General features: G+C 30.3%; 8 protein-coding genes across 8 annotated transcripts; 3 read left to right on the top strand and 5 right to left on the bottom strand.

Annotated features, from left to right (window-relative positions):
* Positions 1-443: 443 nt before the first annotated feature.
* On the bottom strand, positions 444-2,144 carry DFA_10802 (uncharacterized protein; the record flags this gene model as incomplete). The annotated part of the gene is made up of 3 exons (XM_004351392.1): positions 444-1,827; positions 1,965-2,006; positions 2,092-2,144. 3 exons carry the CDS (start codon positions 2,142-2,144, stop codon positions 444-446), a joined length of 1,479 nt encoding a protein of 492 aa, XP_004351444.1.
* Positions 2,145-3,261: 1,117 nt separating this feature from the next.
* Positions 3,262-5,561, bottom strand: acad8 (acyl-CoA dehydrogenase; the record flags this gene model as incomplete). Its single annotated transcript, XM_004351391.1, has 4 exons — positions 3,262-4,132; positions 4,213-4,483; positions 4,567-4,734; positions 4,937-5,561. 4 exons carry the CDS (start codon positions 5,559-5,561, stop codon positions 3,262-3,264), a joined length of 1,935 nt encoding a protein of 644 aa, XP_004351443.1.
* A 271-nt stretch (positions 5,562-5,832) lies between these two features.
* On the bottom strand, positions 5,833-7,337 carry DFA_10800 (patatin family protein; the record flags this gene model as incomplete). Its single annotated transcript, XM_004351390.1, has 2 exons — positions 5,833-7,259; positions 7,328-7,337. 2 exons carry the CDS (start codon positions 7,335-7,337, stop codon positions 5,833-5,835), a joined length of 1,437 nt encoding a protein of 478 aa, XP_004351442.1.
* Positions 7,338-8,951: 1,614 nt separating this feature from the next.
* DFA_10799 (Telomere length regulation protein) lies at positions 8,952-12,129 on the top strand (the record flags this gene model as incomplete). The annotated part of the gene is made up of 7 exons (XM_004351389.1): positions 8,952-9,867; positions 9,924-10,061; positions 10,133-10,306; positions 10,589-11,108; positions 11,185-11,681; positions 11,754-12,054; positions 12,120-12,129. The coding sequence occupies 7 exons, from the start codon at positions 8,952-8,954 to the stop codon at positions 12,127-12,129; spliced, it is 2,556 nt and encodes an 851-aa protein (XP_004351441.1).
* Positions 12,130-12,237: 108 nt separating this feature from the next.
* Positions 12,238-14,520, bottom strand: DFA_10798 (uncharacterized protein; the record flags this gene model as incomplete). Its single annotated transcript, XM_004351388.1, has 1 exon — positions 12,238-14,520. The coding sequence occupies one exon, from the start codon at positions 14,518-14,520 to the stop codon at positions 12,238-12,240; it is 2,283 nt and encodes a 760-aa protein (XP_004351440.1).
* Positions 14,521-14,833: 313 nt separating this feature from the next.
* Positions 14,834-16,044, top strand: DFA_10797 (uncharacterized protein; the record flags this gene model as incomplete). Its single annotated transcript, XM_004351387.1, has 3 exons — positions 14,834-14,972; positions 15,036-16,003; positions 16,027-16,044. 3 exons carry the CDS (start codon positions 14,834-14,836, stop codon positions 16,042-16,044), a joined length of 1,125 nt encoding a protein of 374 aa, XP_004351439.1.
* A 231-nt stretch (positions 16,045-16,275) lies between these two features.
* Positions 16,276-17,784, bottom strand: DFA_10796 (lantibiotic synthetase component C-like protein; the record flags this gene model as incomplete). The annotated part of the gene is made up of 3 exons (XM_004351386.1): positions 16,276-17,155; positions 17,224-17,556; positions 17,621-17,784. 3 exons carry the CDS (start codon positions 17,782-17,784, stop codon positions 16,276-16,278), a joined length of 1,377 nt encoding a protein of 458 aa, XP_004351438.1.
* A 758-nt stretch (positions 17,785-18,542) lies between these two features.
* On the top strand, positions 18,543-19,282 carry DFA_10795 (uncharacterized protein; the record flags this gene model as incomplete). The annotated part of the gene is made up of 2 exons (XM_004351385.1): positions 18,543-18,722; positions 18,824-19,282. The coding sequence occupies 2 exons, from the start codon at positions 18,543-18,545 to the stop codon at positions 19,280-19,282; spliced, it is 639 nt and encodes a 212-aa protein (XP_004351437.1).
* Positions 19,283-19,359: the final 77 nt, after the last annotated feature.

Genomic DNA, 19,359 nt, shown 5'->3' with positions numbered 1-19,359 from the left:
TTGTTTGAAAAAACAAACAATAAAACTTTCGAAAAGATAAAAAACTAGTTTTCATAGTCCAATTTCTTGGATTTTATTGGTTTTAGAAAAAAAAAGTAATTATTGTTGTTTATTCAATTTTGATATCAAACTTTTCATTGAAGATTAGTTTGATTGAGGAAAAAAACCAATATTACTTGGTTGGTTAACGAGAGAGAGAGTGAGAGAGAAGGGAAAAAAATATTATTATGTTTGTTGTTGAGAGTTTTGTGTTTTCTTTGTGTTTTTGGTTGGAAAAAAATTATTATTATTATTATTATTATTATTATTATTTGTTTGTTGTTTGCGCGTTCGTCAATCTGGATTTAAATTTGTTATTTTAATTTAAATCCAGAATTTGAGTAGATGAGTTGGTTGGTTGGTAATTAATTAATCGGTTGGATTATTTGTTGTACATTTTTATCTTAGGGATTGGTGGCGGTGGTTGTTGATTGTTGTCCTTGACGATGTTGATGATGATGATGATGATGAGTTTGTATAGGTGACATGGAAAGAGGAGAAGAAGACTTTGGGGTTGCAACTTCTAATGAAACAATGGGATAAAAGTAGACATCGCGAGGAGCTCTTTTCTTTTGATCCTTTGTTTTCTTTTCAATCACAGAGAAACTAGTGCGCAAAAGTGAAGCATTCTTTAGTTCCAATTGAATCCACTTGAAATGTTGGTGAGAGGATTCTTCAGACTGTGTGATACTTTCATTGTTGGTGGATGAATTGCAAAAAGGTGTCGACGAAGGTTTCTTTAACAACAAAAGACTGAGTAACGTCTTTAATGTCAGTGAATGAGATACAACCAATATATGAAATTCTTTGTCATTAGTAGTAGTCGTACTACTACTACTACTATGATTTTTAGATGATTCACCATTCTGGTTGTTGTTGTTGTTATTTATATTTAATTCATTGAAATGATTGAGATGATTGAGATTTTCATTGTTGATTGATGATGATGACGACCATGAAGATGAAGATGAAGATGAAGATGAAGATGAAGATGAAGATGAAGATGAAAGCGTTGAATCATCGGATGATGTAGATGAAGATAATGGAGATGGTGTCATTGGAGCCGCCTCGCCTGGTGGTACCACTGAAGAGCCGAGTATATCGTTGAATTCAAATATAGTAGTAGTGCTATTGTTTACATATTTTTGAGGTACTTGATTGAGAATAAAATGGAATGCTTCTTTGGCTCTCTTGATTAATTTTTGTTTTGATTCTATTTTTAATTCCTTTTGAGGAAGGTGCTTGAGTGCATTATAATAACTAATTTGTGAATTTAAAAGTTTTGGTGCTTGTTCATTATTATTATTGTTATTTTGATTAGTTAATTGGATTGGTGGTGGTGTTGGTAATACTTCTACTTCTTGTTGTTGTTGTTGTTGTTTGGGTTGATCTTTATCTTGAATGATTGAAATTAAATTTGATTTTTGAGAGAGGAGATTTTGTAATTCCAACATTTTGTTTGGTTGTTCAGGGAGCTCTTCCCAAGTGACCAATTGTCGCATATCAACACCTTCCAGTTTACCAAGATATCTTTCTCTGAGAAGAGGTGTCGTTACGATGGGTTTGGATGGTTTGATCGATAGTTTATCAACAATGATGGCTGCAGTATCATAGGCACGGTCTAAATCCGATGAGATTACAAGATCAACGTTGCTGGTCAAAGTACTAGAGATATCATGATCAAGTTTCTTTCCAACTTGTTCAGCTTGATACCTCCCTTTGTTATTCAATGGAACATTTAAATGTCCTTGTAATATTCCATATTTGTTAAAATCCGTCTCTCCATGACTAATAATAATAATTGATAACAACAGTGTAAGAAGAAGTGGAAAAGTAAAAGTTTGTTTGGTCTATAGAGTTGTTGAAAAGAGAGAGAGAAAAAAAGAAAAGAGGGAGAAAAAAAAGAGGGAGAAGAGAAATTATACATATGACACAAACGACAACGACGACGACGATGACGAAGATCTCTAAATAAACAAACTCTCAAAAAAAACATTATAATAATTATCCTTTTTGTTGCCTATTCATTCCTCCTTTTTGTTTTTTTCCAACACAACTCTAGTCGTCGACATTCTAGAGTTACTACTATCTGTTTTATCATTCATTTGTTTGTATTGTTGATTTGTAGTTTGTTTGGGTTGGGAAGGGATTGAATAACAGAAGTATTTGTTTGTTTTATAGTCAAAAAAGAGGTAAGAAATCCAGGCGCCATGATTATAATAATCAATATTATGTGTAATTTGTTAGTTGTTCATTTGTTTTTATTGTTGTATAGTTTCTCTCTCCTTTCCTATCTCCTCTTTTACATACTCTACTTCTCATTCTCTCTTTTTTTTTACAACTATATCTATATAAATATAATTCTATAAATTGGATACTTACCGAATAAATGTAAGAATAACCATAGGTCAAACTATCAATAATAGGGAATTCTTCTGTAAATTGATCAAGTAGTGATGAATGTCGGCAATCGTTCTTTTTAATTGATAGACTCTATTTATATATATATATTTAATCTAGGTCTTTGGTGTAGGAAATATCTTCTCTCTCTATTGGTTATTATGATTATTATTATTTAAATTTGAAATTATGATGTTTCTGACTGAATGAATGAATGTTTATCTCTATCTTTTTACTAATATTTCTTTGTTTAATTTACAAAGGTTGTTGTGAAATAAATTATAATAATCGATTGTGTGTGTTTTGGTGAGAAATGTGGTAAACAGCAAACTATTGTACAGTGTGGTGTTTAAAGGGGGGGTGGGTAGAAGGAAGACGTTTTATATATATATAATTGTGTTTGCGATTTTTTGTTGTATTTATTTATTTGTTTGTTTTTAATTAAAAAGTTCTATGTGATGATGCGGGACTACAATGAACCCAAAACTCGAGACACTCTAACCCAACCCGCTCGCTTTTAGCCCAATTAAAATTGAATTTATTTAATTTTTATTTTTTAATCACAACAACAGAGAATCTCGAAAACAGAGAGTCTGATTTAAAAAGAGAGCCAAACCCAAACCTTTGCCCCCAGTATAGTTGAATCTCCCCAAAAAACAAAAAAAAAAGGTTTGGTATAATTACTACGTCAGACAGGGGGCTTTCCCCCCCAATAGTTTACGGCAAAGGAGATCTCTTCAATTTTAACCGGGTTGTTAAAACCGATAAATACTATACTTTGGTTCTTTATCTTTATCTTTTCTTTTCTTATTACTTTTATTTTTAATGATCTTTTAACATTTCACGAGAAGTAATGATTCTCATGACAGCATCAGAACCTTCAAGGATACGATGTACACGAAGATCACGAAGATATCTTTCGACTGGATAATCTTTGAGATAACCATAACCACCGTGCATTTGAAGGGCACCGTCGCAAATGTCAAAACAATTGTCGCATGCAAAGAGTTTGGCCATGGCAATATAGACCGATGCAGATGGGTCCTTGTCATCGAGCATTTTAGCGCCTTGACGAATCATAAGACGTGAGGCATATAGTTTGGTGGCAAGATCTGCCAATTGGAATTGTAGACTTTGGAATTGTGAAAGTGGTTTGCCAAATTGTTGACGTACTTTGAGATGATCACGAGCTGATACTAGACAGGCTTGAGCACCACCAAGACTGCATGCACCAATATTGAGACGACCACCATTCAATGCATTCATGGCAATATTGAATCCTTGACCTTCCTTTCCAATGAGGTTGGCGATGGGGACACGACAATCTTCAAAGATGAGTGCACGTGTTGGTTGAGTGTTCCAACCCAACTTTTCCTCTTTTTTGCCAAATGAAAGACCCGGTGTATCCTTTTCAACCAACAAACAAGAGATACCTTTAGCACCCTTGTCACCAGTACGAACCATCACCATATATACATCACTATCACCACCACCACTAATGAATGCCTTTGAACCATTGAGAATGTAATGATCACCACTCTTGACGGCAGTTGTCATTAATGATGCTGCATCACTACCTGCACCTGGTTCTGTCAAACAATATGATGCAAATAAATCCATCGATGTAAGTGATGGTAAAAATTTGTTTCTTTGTTCTTCATTTCCATATATATCAATTAATCCTGCACACATACTAGAGAGAGAAAATAATTAAGTAAATATATTATATCTATCTTTATATCTCTCTCTCTCTCTCTATTTCTTTTTACATACTTGTGAATACTTAAATAAGCAGTAGTACTAACATCAGCAGATGATAAAGCTTCAAAGATGATAGTAGCATCAACTCTTGATAGACCAGTACCACCTACATCATCCTTTACATATACACCACCGAAACCCAATTCAGCAGCCTTTTTCAATACATCCTTTGGGAAGAACTCTTCTTTGTCCCATTGAGCTGCATGAGGTAACATTTGTTCATTGGCAAAGGTTAATGCCATTTGTTGAAACTCTTTTTGTTCTTCACTTAAACCCATACTTGCTAAAGAATTAAAACATTACGATTAATGATTCGATTGATTGATTGATTCAAAGTAGTTGTATAGTATATATTATAATACCTACGATCAGGAACTATATTAAAGAAATGTCTCTTTGAAGTGATCGATGATGATGATGATTGTGTTGATACTAAAGAGGTGGTACATCTTGAAATTGATGTTGCTACAATATTCTTATTAATTAATCTTGATATCATCTTTTCTAGATTTATCTCTCTCTCTCTCTCTCTCTCTATATATAAAAATATATATATGTTGTGAATAATCAATAATTTTGAACTTGAATTACGCTTGTGCAGAAATATGAAATAGAATGAAAATTGGATTTTATTTTTTACTATTACTATTATTATTTTTTATTTACTTTGAATTTAATTTACTTTGATATATTATTTAATACTTTATAATTATTTAGTTTTCTTTTAAATAAATACTTTTTTTATCATAAAGGTATAATTGAATGGCTTGTTCTAATGTAAAACCATTTGATGGTGAATACTTTGATAGGTATAAAGCTCTGATAGTGGATTCATAGACACATTGTTTGGAAGCTTCATGGAGTGCATCCATACCTAAATAGGCATAGGTAATATCCGTTTCTTTATAGTGTCCTTTTGAGATTTCATATTTAATAGTGACTGTTGCTTCTTTGGTGATTTTTGGGAATTGATTCAGCTTTGATTCCAATCCAAGACAATGTGATTTGACATTTGATAGTACATGGACACACTCTTTTTGGTACTCTGAAAAGGTTCCTTCACAAGCTTGGTTGAAAAAGTTTTGAGAGACTCTGTACGTTTGAAAGGCATATGATTGTACCGTTGCATTAAATACAACTAGTCCTAGTGCCACAGCTAAAACACCCAAGATGATCTTGAATCTTTTGGCATCTTTTGCATTCTTTTCAATTTGTTGTTGTAAAAGTTTAACATATTCCAATTCTGATTCTTCTTTGGGACAATTTGGTTTTGGTGTTAATACTCTTGATGCTCTGTTTAATAAATTATTTAAATTATTATTATTTTGATTATTATTAATATTATTATGATTTTCTGCCATTCTTTAACAAATTAGATATCTTTTTTGAACAAAATAATAATAATGGATTGAGATATTTAATTGATAGAGGTCTGTCGGTCAGTCAATCAAAAAAATAAATATTTATATTTATATTTATATGTATTAAAAATCTAGGTCGCCACTTATTTGTTTATTATATTATTGGTTGTTGTTTTGGTGGGGTGGGATGGAAGAAGATCGTCTTCGCCATTATCATCACATAATCTATTTACAGTTTTCAATTGGGTTAAAATTTTAATTTGATCAACTCTTATTGAATGGTACAATAACGCCTGTCAGCCCCACCATAATAGGTTGCACTATTATTATTACTGTTGGTGGGTGTTGTATTTGTGCTGCTTTCTTGGGTTGTTGATACCGTTTCTGCTGCTTCTGGTTGTACAGATTCTTGATAATTATCAATAACCTCCATTGTTGATGAGATACATGAAAGTTGTGATGTAATCGTTTCATCTTGTTCTATTTGTTTTTCTGTTTGTTCCTTTTCTTCCATTTCTTCCTCTTGACCAACTTGTTTTCCTTCATCATTGGTAGTTTGGAATTGTGGTTTAATAGTTGGTGGTACTGATTGTTGTTGATGATGTTGACAACATTCCTTTTTGTTTGCATAGAGAGAAGGAGAGGTGGTTGGAGTTTTGGTAAAATTGACTTGTGGTTTCTCATTGAACCAATATTGTTTGATCCAATTCAATGTATCTGTGATATCGACATTGTTGGCGATTTCCTCGAGAAGTGGGATAAAGTTTGGTTGATCCAAATCAATGACCTTTGGGAGGAGTGGATCGACACGATGATAGTGACCACCGAGCAATTGAGCACATTGGAAATCAGAGATTTCTACGTTACTGTCCAACAACATGTTGATAAGAGTTGGAGCCCATTGAGCGAGACCCCAGTCACCTGCTCCATACTGTTCCGGTGACACAAACATTCCGTCACGACCAGTTGACAATGACAAGACGACAATCGAATCGAGTGGTACACCCGACGAGATGGCACTAGTGACTGCACAAAGCGATGGATTGTTGGCATAGACACCACCATCTACAAAACCTTGATAGATGGGGAAATAGGTGGGTGCGGCACTGGTACGCAAACCAACATCGACACATTTGTGATTCTTGGTCTTGGAGTGATGGAGGTTGTGGAAGAAACGTGGTGCCCAACGTCTGTGTTGTTGTTGTTTGCGTGGGGGTACGTGGTGAGGGATGATTTCGAAATCATCGTCATCGTCTTCATAGACACCCGATCCATCTGCATTTTTAACCTTGTCCTCTTCGGGAATGTGGGCGGTTGAGTGGTTGTCCAATTGGAAACTAGGAATCAATACCTTTTTGGGTAGATCTTTTAAACGAAGATCGCCAAACTCTTGTGCCAACACTTCTTTTAATTTGGCATTGGTGTAGGCAGGTGCAATGCAACTGTCGAGACTGGTGATCTCATGGAACCAGCTCTTGTGAAAAATGGCAGGTGCAAGCTTTTTGAAAAAATCTTGTGCCTCTATATTTGACTTGCCAGAAGCCAATACCAACGCCAATATACCTCCAGCACTCGCGCCTGTAATTAAATCAACACTGTCTAAAAAATTGGGATATACCATTATGATTCTAGATAGAATTGCTGTCTCTATTATCCCTCTAACTCCTCCTCCATCCAATGATAGTACACAATATGATCCTATAAAAAAAATATAAAACATAATTAATATCATTCATTGTGTAAATATATATTCTTTTCTTTCTTACCTTGTGACATTATTTTCTTCTTCTTTTTCTTTTTCTTCTTTGTTGTTTAAATTATTATATTATATAAGGGGGGATGATTACTGGAAGATGAATATTGATTGATATGTAAAGTAGTATATAAAAAAAGTAGTAGTAAATTTAAATAAATAAAGTTTGTTGTTGGTTTGGGTTTGTTGTTGTTTGTTTTGAAATTGAATGTGAATGTATATAAATTGGTGAAACTAAATAAAGGAGAGGATATGAGGTGGACAGTCAAGTATAAAAAAAAAAAATTACAAGGTGTGTGGTTTGGTTATTCTTGGTGTATTGTTTGTTGCCGAGCTTTATATATTATTATTACTGTAGCTGCTGCCTATCCCTTTTTTTTTTACTTTAATAGATATTGAAATAATTAAATTATTATTATTTTTATAATCTCTATCCTCTATCTGCTAATTATATTATTATATTATTTGTCTGTGATGTTTTATTATTTCTCTCTCTCTCTCTCGCCTACTATGTGTCACTATTATATATATATATATGTATATGTATATTTATATTTACAAGATGATTGTTGTTGATGTTGTTGATAATCTTTTTGATGTTGTTAAATTTACAGTGTGTGTGTGTATATGTTGCCTTTATCTATATGTACAAATGAAATGAATAACTATAAACAATGTATGAGAAAAAAAAAAAAGAGCAAGAAGTGAGTATTAAATTTTTATAGAGGCAAACGTGCAAAGATAATAATCATCGACAGTCGAGATTTCAAGAGTCCAATCTCATCGGAGACGACATTTTTTTTTATTATTATTAATATTAATATTGACGAGATAGGGGATGTGATCAATGAATGGTTTTATTCACTCTTTCTCCTTTTATCCTCTCTCTTGTTTGGTTGTTACTCACAAAGAAGGAATTATATGTTGTATTTGAATAATAAATAAAAAAAATAAAAAAGAAAAGAAAAGAAAGAAAGAAACAATGACAATCACTACAATAATTAATGATGGTTGTGATTCTTTCTTTGTTGCGATTTAAAGTTAATTACTTTTTTTTTTTTTTTTTGCAACAAAACAAGCAAGCATTGTATCTCTAGAGAGAAAGAGATAGAGTGGGAAATTGTGTTTTCACAACAACAGTGTGTGTATGAATGTGTGTGTGCTTGGTCATATATTTTTTAGGATAGAGAGGTAGAAGTAGAGATGAGATGAACGTATTTATTTGTATGACTTACATTTTTTTACTTTGGAAGAAATACGATAAACCTCCTTTGATGATGAATAATTATTCAATTTCAGGGGTGGTTTTGGTCTTTTATAAACTACTTTCTGTTTGGAAAAAAAAAACAAAATTAATATTAAAAATTCGTAAAAACCAAACTAAAAACTACCTACATTATTAGGTATTTAGGGGGCAGTAAAAATGGGTTATCGATGTTTATAAAAATATCTAGGCTTTGGTTTTCAAGCTTGAGATTCTTGAAAGAAGAAGTCTTTTGTTCGATCTCAAGACAAAAAGTAACCCCCCTTTACTCTCAATCACGTGGTAAACCTTTTATTGATCCTTCAAACTAATCACGTTTGTCATCTACCAACATCGACGATAAAGCAAACGCGTAGGCAGTTCCCAAGATTCAATGAATTCAAAACAACAACAATCACAAAGTAATAATAGCATCAATCATCATCAAAACAGTCATCAATACAACATCAATAATAATAATAATAATAATAATGATGATGATGATTCAAACAAACATATGAACAATCAAGATAGCTCTTCAACTTCAACATCTATACCTCCCCTGACCTTGATCATTGAATCATTAAAGAGTAGTGGTAGTAATGGTAGTAGTAGTCGTAATTTAACATCAATTATAACATCACTTGGTCATTTAAAACAATACTTTACAAGTCTATCTTCTTTGGATCAAAAAGTAACAATAACATACAATGTTATATTGGATCTATTATTGAATGATGTCTATCATCATTGGTATTATGCTTTAACTGATAGTGATAGGAATACATTTGATTGGATGTTTACAAGTAATGATCTGTATCTATTGGATTCATTTCTATTCCTTTCATTTAGTTTGTCAAAAAGAGATAGTAATCGTGATAGTAGTGATGATAGTGATAGAGGAGTAATCATCAATCAACAATTATACTATGAATATCTCTTAAGAATACTATCAACATTTAATCAAAAGAGATTATTACAAAAAGTATTCAATACGTTGGATCAAAGTGGTGGTGTTGGTGGTGGTGGTGGTAATTCTATAGAGTTGTTGGTACAATCTATATCTACCATTCCAGACAAAGTTAGAAATATTCAATTTAAATCAAAAGTTTCAAACAATGTACATTGTTTTCAACACTTTGAATCAAACCTTTATTTTGATAGATTATTTAAAGATATTATTAAAGAATTATCAATTATCAACAACAACAACAATAACAAGACAACCAACAATTCACAACAACCAATCATCATTATTGAACAATTCTTATCTTTATTGATTTCTAAATTATTAAATATTGGTTATATTGGTATGTATATAAAAGAAAAAGAAAAGAATTAGATACTAAATATATTATTGATTTAGATAATGTAATTGAATTATTTGTAATTCCATTTATTCAAGAAAAGAAAAATATACAATTATTTACAAAGATTATGATCAATATGTATGGTAGTCAAATTGATAAATTTCAAACAAAACTTGTCTATAATTTATATAAATGTAAATAACATTATAATCAAAATAGTAGAAAATAATTATTAACAAATATTTTTTTGTTTCTATCTATATAGATAATGAAAATGTATATAATAATTTAATAATTGTATTAAAGGAAATTTGGTATCAACAACCAACATCAATGATTATATTCCAATTAACAAACAAATTATTGGTAAAACAATATCCAAACAATTTAATGTCACATAATTATTTCCTAAATCTTTTATTTTCAATTTCAGAAAATGGTATGTAAACTTTATAAAAAAAAAAAGAAAAAGAATATTATTAGAAAATATTAATATTAATATTTATTTTCTATAGGTGATAATGAAAAATCAATTTATAAAACATGTTTAACAAATTTATTAAAATATTGGTCAGATTCTTATTCAATTAGACATATTGATGAAATTCATCATACTTGTAAGAAGAGAGAGAAAATTTATATAAAATACTTTTTCTTTCCAATACTAATAATTCCAATCTATTTAATTTAGATTTATCAAGATCAATTTATTATTTTTTAGAAAAATTAAATATTGAAACGGTTAGAGAATTTAATTTATCATCATTATTTGTAAAAGGAATAGAAACTCATTTAAAGAGTACTATTCCACTTGTAAATATTCAAGGAATGGTATTGTCTGAAAAAATATCTAAATTTTTAACTGTATCTGGTGATTCAAATGGTTTGGTTTTTGATCATCTTTCAAAAAAAGATAGAGAATCTATTAATTTAGATTTTAATTTGGTATATCAAGAAGAAGAAGAACAAAAGAAGAAAGAATCAGAAATCATGATTACACCTATAGATAAGAAAATACAATATCAATTAGAATTGGAAAAAGAATTTAGTCAATATGATGATCCAAATATGTTGGTTAGTTTAGATAATCAAGATGATGAAGAAGAAGAAGAAGAAATAGGAAGACCTAAAATTGAAGAAATCAATGATGATGATGAAAAAGAAATCAATGATCCAGATTATCTTAAACCATATAATCTAAATGATGATGAATCTGATCTTAAACAAGTAAAAAAGAAATTGTAAGAAGAAAGAGCAAAAAGAAAAGAAATAGAACAAATATTAATAATAATAATTTTCTTTTCCTTTTTATTTTAGATATTTAATGGATTGTTTAATGGAATTTCAAACAAATAAACATACACCAGAATCATGGGAAAGTGCACTTACATCGATATCATCAATTGTTTGGAATAGTAAACCAGATGATTTGGATGAATTTAGTGTACCATTGACACGATCATTGTTGCATCTTGCCAATGAATATGGTTTGGAGAATTTTGAAGTGATTGTCCAAGAATCAATAGTGGCATTGGCAATTCATTCTACTGGTCCAGTGGTAGATTATTTAACTAGTACATTTAGTAAACCAAACTATAGTATTGGTCAAAGATTAACTATTCTATCAACATTGATAGATACTGCCAAATATCTATCAAATTATGATAGTAGAGTTGTAAACCAATTAGATCAACAAAGAAAACAATTACAACAAGATTTACAATCATCAAACAAATTTATAATTGACCCAAATAATAACAGTAATAATAATAATAATAACGTGATTGGAACAATAATTAGAAAAAGAGAAATTAGTAAAAAGGTAGAGACTAGGGTGAATAGATTTCATGAATTGGCAACAACATTTTTCTATCCTCTGTTAAAAGGATCGGATAGAGTGACAAAATGTAGTACAATGGATTTAATTGGTTTGGATCATCATTTATTCTCTCGGTTAATACATGCACTTGGATTGTTTATTGATTGTGCAGGTAATTCACCAAGTACAAGATCAATGTCTAGAGAATTGATTCATTTTATTTGGCCCTATCGTTATCAAGAGGATCAATCCATTAAAAGAGCTATTTTATTTTCAATCTCTAGAGTATTTTATTTACTAGACAAGGATATAATAACTTCTGATTATCAAGATGAATTGGAAGAAATTATTCAATATTTAATTTGTATGTAAAAAAAAATGGAAAAAAGAAATGATTTATTAATTAATTCCTATTTTTTTTTTTAATTATTAGTAATATCTAAAAATGATTCTGATAAAGAATCTAGAATAATGTCAATTGGCATTTTATCTAAAATCTTTGAATAAATAATATAAATTATATATGTCGCCTATTTTCTTTTTGGTTTCTATTAATTTGTATTTGAACCAGTTTGAGTATGTTGAGTATGTTCTAATCTTTTTAAAATTGGTTTTAAACATTGAGTATCTATTCGATTTGCCAAAAGGTTGATTGAAAAGAGAGTATGATTTTTAGAGAGGTTTCGGACAATATGTTTGGCACCGTCGGTACCAATTTTGTTATTATACAGTGATAATCGTTGAAGGGTAGTATTGATTGGGAAAATATCTGCAATGGCTGTTGCTCCTTCGTCGCCCAAAGAGTTTGACGATAGGTCCAACGAAGTGATTGTTTTGTTTTGTAATAATGCACGACTTAGTTCTTGTGCACCCCTTGATCCAATAATGTTGTAACTTAGATCGAGATATCGTATAGTAGTATTGACTGACATTAATTCTACAATGTGTTGTATACCTTCGTAGGATAGTAGACTTTGACTGAGTGATATGGATTTGATAGAAACGTTGGTCAAGAGTGCACGTGATAGGTATTTGACACCCTCATTACCAATGAGATTGGCAGATAGTTCGATAGAGGTAATGGAAGTATTAGTGGCAAGTGCTTTACTTAATTCAAATGCTCCTTCAGTCTCTATATAATTACTAAATAGATTGATGTGATGCAGTGATGAATCTGGATGCATTAATGCTTCGGCGAGATGTTTGGCACCTAGTGGACAAATGGTATTACATGACAGGTTGATCGAGGTAATGGGGGATTTTGGATTTTCAAGAAAAGCTTGAGCTAGTCTAATGACACCATTACTATCAATCCAATTGACAGATAGATCCAATGTTGTTACTGATTGATTGTAAATGATTACATTGGCAAAAGCAGCTGCACCTTGATCCTCTATACAATTACTAGATAGATCCAACTCTTTGATTGCTGAACCCTTGTTTATAGCCAATGCTTTTGATATCGATGTTGAACCTTGATTACCAAGTTTGTTGCTTGAAAAGTTGATACTAGTCAAAGACTGATTGTTTGCCAATCCATTGGCAATGTATTGACATCCAATAGGGTCGATCATATTCCTAAGAAGGTTGAGTGACTTTAATGTAGTGTTTTTAGAAAGTGCCAATGTAATGGTTGGAGTATTTGAAAAGGTTATCTTGTTGGCAGATAAGTTGAGATGTGTCAGTGATTTGTTATAGATTAACATTTCTGAAAATGCCATTGTACCTTGTTCACCAAGTAGATTATAAGAATAGTTTAACAATGTAATACTCTTGTTTACTTTTAGAGCATTGGCCAAAGATACTGAACCATCTTGTCTTATTTCATTAACAGATAAATTAAGTGATAGCAAAGTATCATTTGTCTCTAGTGACTCTGCTAATATCTTGGCAGCAGAATCTGATATCTGACTTGATGAAAGATCCAAAGATGTTAAACTATGATTAAGTTTTAGTACATCACTAAATACCATCAATGAATTGGTTTCTCTACCAATCTTGCTCTTGTTTAGATTAAGTGATTTGATGACCGACTGATTAGTTTTCATAATCTCACAAATCACATCTATTCCATTGGTATACATTAGATTGACAGTTAAATTGATATTAAAATGATTCGGTACCGTAGATAGACAAAGTAATTCTTGTGTCATCCTAGTATCCAAATGATTAAATGATAAATAAAGTCTTTCCAAAGATTTATGATCAATTAATGAAAATAGAAAATTTGATAATCCTATATCAATAGATGAAGAATTGGAGGAATGAGAGGAAGATGAAGAATTGGAAGGAGAAAATAAAAGTTGATCATAACTTTGATTTGTTGTAGAAGGTGATAAGGTTGAAGTCGAAGTTGAAGAAGAAGAAGAAGATAATGATAAAGTTGATAATTGATCCAAAGGTGATGATGATATAGATATATCATTTGGTTGTTGTTGTTGTTGTTGAGATGATAATAATTTACAAAATGAAATGTCTACTTCTTCTAGACATGTATAATATTCAAATAGGAGTGATAGTTGAGATAGTTCGAGTGTACATTGTTTGAGACGTAGTGTTACAAGTGATGTAAATTGTTGAAGGAATCTATTAACGATTGGATAGTTTGGTATCTCTATATCTTGAAACTCTATTGTATTGATACTCTGACTTGTACGTTTTCTCCAAAGTTTACAAACTGCCGATAATTGAAAATAACTATTTCCCAATACATTACCATTACAATATGACAATATCTTCAATATTATTGTAAATGGTAATTTGTTTAAATTTAGTTGTTGATTGTTATTATTATTATTATTACTATTATTGCTACAACAACAATTACTATTCATTTTTTAAAAAAGACAAGTATGTATATCTAAAAGATAATAATAGTAGAAGTAGTAGTAGTGGTATGATGATTATATATATATGATGATGATGGTTTGTGTGTTGTTAACATGTTTTTTACTACTCTCTGATGAATAAAATATAGAAACACATAAAAGTTGTTTTTTTACCACTGTTGTTCTTTTTTTTTTAAAAACACCATCAAAAAAAATAAAGACGATCGGGTTCAACCGTCATAGTCATTTTACATATATCTATCTGTGTTTTATAACATTTATTTATATATCTATATATTAAACAACTTAAGAGAGAAAGATGAGTACTCATCTATCTGAACCATCATCATCAACAACGACCGTTGATGAAACAATAAGTAATACAACAACTACAACAACAACAAAGAGAAAAAGAAATAAAGGTGTATTTACATTTAAGAATTATTCAATTCATCAAGGTATATAAATACAATATGATATCTATTATATAAGTTTTATTTATACTTTGTTTTTATATTTAGAACATTCAGGACAAAAAGTTGGTACGGATGCATTATTAGTAGTTGGATATACATCTATAGCTAAATTTAAACAAACCAATATTGATAATAGTGAAACTGCAAATAATAAGTTGGATGAATTAGTTTGGAGTAATAAGACATATGATTATAATATTGGTTTAAATAATATTAGACAACATGTTGATGAACCAGGCGAACAATGGCCAAGAGAGATTTTGGATATTGGTACTGGCTCTGGTGTTTTGTCTATAATGTTGGCCGATAGATTCAAACATTCGCTTGTAAACTCTATCGATATCGATGAGTCTGCCATTAAACAAGCATCGATCAACGTCGACAATATCTATCAACAACAACAGGAAAAGTTAAAATCTGATGAATATTCATCGGTCGATGACAAGGAAGAAGAAAATTGGGCAAAGAATATTTATCTATTTCATACTCCTATTCAACAATTTATGCCAGACACTACAAAAACCGTTGAATTGGAGAAAAATAATTTGGAAAAGACTAAAGATTCAAATGTTTTATCGGTACCAAACGATGGTAAATACGATCTAATCATTAGTGCTCCACCCTATTTCCCAACCGATGTTAAAATTGATCATTTTGTATCAAATATGCCAACCAATAGAAGAATAGCTCGTCACACTCATACTCTAACAATGGATGAATTGGTTGAAAATGTTAAACGACTATTAAGATCGGAACAAAGTATCTTTAATACTATTGTTTCTGTTCCTCATCCATCACAAGAATTGGAAGAGGCTGCCATTAAACATGGTTTTCATTGTTTGGAAAGAATTGATGTTACAGATTGTCCTGGTAGTAAAATTATTAGAAAAATGTATACTTTTAAATTAATCAAAAAAGAAAATGAAAAGGTAGAAGAAAAAGATGAAAAGGAAGAAGTAAAAGAGGAAGAAAAGAAAGAAGAAGTAAAAGAAAAAGAGAAAGAAGAAATAATAGTATTACCAGAAACAATAATTAGAAGTATGTCAATTTATGAAACATCACAAAAAGATTCAACATTGGTCAATCATAGAAAACATAGTGAACCTTATAAATGGATGTTGAGTGATTTTTGTAATCACTTTTTAAAAGAAAAAGAAATGGAAAAGAAAATACACCTCCAAACACAAGCTTTGGAAACAAAAGGTGAACAACAACAAGAAGAAGAAGAACAACAATTAAAAAAACAAAAATCAACAGACAATTAAAAGTAATAATCTAGATTTATTTATAATAAAGTTGGAAAATGAATTTGATTTAAATATGATTGTTTATATTTAAATAAATTAATTAAATCATTTAATAACCAAGCAAGACCAGTTAAACCTTCAAATAAAGAGTATGGATTATCAGGTTGTGATTGTTGTTTGAGAATTGATTGAGAGGTTGCCAATTTAATAAATTCTATTGTTTTCCAAAGATATGAAATATCCTTTTCATCTTTGGATTCCTTGTATATTAAAAGGAATGAATAAGCATTACCAGAAATACCATGACATAACCCTGTACCTTTGGTTAATAATCCATACTTCCAAATTACATCTGATGATATCTTGGCACACTCTAAATATTTTGAATCTTTGAAAAAGGAATGTGCCTTTAATAATGTTGGAATGACACCAGGAGCACCATGGCAAAATTGAACTAAACGATCATTTGTATTATCTGGTCTAGTTGGAAAATTACCAGATTCCAATCTAGTTGACATTAAATAATCCAATGATCCTTTAATATCATTTGATATATTTAACTTTTTATCTGATTCATCATCAATCAATTCCAAACAATTCATTAAAATGTATAATATACCAGCTAGACCATGAACACCACCCAAATATTGTGAATGATGCCATTCATACATTAATGGTGAAGATATTGAATTTTGTTTTGAATATAATCTACCTTGTTCTACAATATGATCAACTAAATCATAAATACATTTATCTAACCTTAATAATTGATTAGTTGATACCAAAGTATCAAAACAATATTTTCTAATAAATAATAGATTTTGAATATATCCACATTTTCCATATAATAATTCAAATGGATATGATTCAAATAAAGAGTTATAGTTATCTATAATTATTTCATTTAATAATTTTATCCTAAATAATGTCAAAGGTTAGTTATAATTATAATTATAGATAAGTGTTATATATATGTAAATGCATACCATTGATTTTTTAAATCTATATTATTATTATTATCATTAATTAAATCAATTGAACCAAGTATGATACCAATTGTCAATAAACCATTTTCACCTTCAAGAAATGTAATTCTTTTCTTTTTTTCACTATTACTACTAGTCTTTTTCTTGTTATTGTTTAAATGATTATATAATTCTTTACAACGATTTAATGATTGAATTAATGAATCTGTTTGTGGATATTTACAACTTGTAGGTACCAAATATTGAATTAAATAAAATAAACATAATCCAGGTGCACCTGTATAAATACTATTATCATCTCTTTTTGAAAATATGAAGAACAAAGTAAGTATACTATAGTATATTTGATTGATAGATGTAGTATACTATACTTATTCTTCTCTCTCTTCTTACATACTTTATATTTGGTTGATTCACTAATAATTGTTTATCAATTGATTGAAATGATTCAATGAATTGTGTCTCTGCTAGTAATTGTAATGATTGAAATGTAATTTGGTGATGATCAACAACAACAACTTTATCCAATAAAGGATTATCTATGTATCTACCTTGCATCATCACTTAATGATCAAATGGTTTCATTGAAGATGAAAAATACTTTTCGATTATCACTAAGTATCGATTATCTTATTTATTATGATGAAAAAGGTTAGGAAATTCACTTCATCATTTGTTTTATTTACTCCTTTCACGGAATTGGTGATCGTGATCGTACAAAGGAGATCTCTGTACATTCCATTCTGTGCATACTACATTGATGTCGTGTACTATTTTAGATCAATGCAAACAAAAATAAAAGGTTCAAATAAATATGAAAAAAAAACAAAAATAAATTTTCTTTCAACTGATGGGTTCAATGAAAAAGAAGGAGTGATTCAAGCAGCTGCTCCTTGTCGGCATAGCACCACCATGGTTACAGCTTAAACAAAATTGTTGTCCTAGGACCAGATCTAGTCCCTTTGTCTTTATGTTTAGATCAGCAGGGGTACCCCCCTATACGATCATTATGTAGGGGTTTGTTTGATTGTTGACACTGTTTTCAAATAAAAAATGTACCTTTTAGCCACGAAACGAGACAGGAGCGAGTTAATTAATTAAACTCCCTTTGGACAAAACAATAACCTTTAAATATCCATCCAAAACATCGTTGTTGAAATCAAATCATTCACATAGCGCTCTCTCTACAGATAATCTAATCAAAAGTTTATCTCTCTCTATCTTTATTTATTTATTTATTTAATTAATTAATTGTATTATACACAACAAACACCCTTTATATTTATTTTAAAAAATTACAACATATATTTTAAGAAAAGATGAAATTAAAAATTGGAATTGGATTGCAAGTTTTAGTTTTAGTTGGTTGTATCATTGGATTTGCGTTGCCATGGTATCAAATCAAAAGATCGTCATATGAAATTGGACTTTCTAATATCGATGAAGCAGTCACTTACTTTAGATGGAAAGATGTACAATGTGTAGTTGGCGGTGAAGAGGTATGTAAATCGATCATGTAAATCAATCAAATAAGAATGTATATCCATCAATCAAATTCTTATTTAATCTATTTTTTTTTTAATTTCCTTCATTTCTCTAGGAATCCAAAGAAAGTTATTCTGATGCATCAAGTTGTCCACTATTTTTAACGACCAAACCAATTTATGTTACTAATGAATTTGATGATGTTGCCAAGATTCTAAATACATGTCTATCATTCTTGGTGATTGGTGCCGCTTTGGCTCTTGGAACTGCTCTCTTGCAACTCATTCTCTTACTGTCACCAAAGTTGTGTCGTTCAATCATCTGGAAGATTCTTTGTATCGGTTGTTCTATGGCCACTATTGCCATCTTGTTTGTTTCCTTTTTCACATTATTCGGTATGCCAAAGGCTTTGGATGACGATATCGTCTTTTGTCTAGACGACGCCTGGTGTGACAAGATCTATGGTAGCTCTGATGGATACTCTTGGATGCCTGGAGGTGGTTGGTGGGCTACCCTCGCCGCTTGTTTCACTGCTCTTTGTGCTGGTTTATTCACTCTTGTTAGTAGTAGATAAAATAAATTCAAAATAAACAAATTAATTATAAATATTACGTTTGAAAAAAAAAAATTTGTCTATTTTTTTTTTTTTGA

The sequence above is a fragment of the Cavenderia fasciculata genome, assembly GCF_000203815.1.
Source record: "Cavenderia fasciculata unplaced genomic scaffold Scf_EUAJFUG01CK1KI-5, whole genome shotgun sequence".
Taxonomy (NCBI): domain Eukaryota; phylum Evosea; class Eumycetozoa; order Acytosteliales; family Cavenderiaceae; genus Cavenderia; species Cavenderia fasciculata.
Note: the sequence above shows the minus strand (reverse complement) of the source record. Positions and strands in the feature narration are given on the sequence as shown.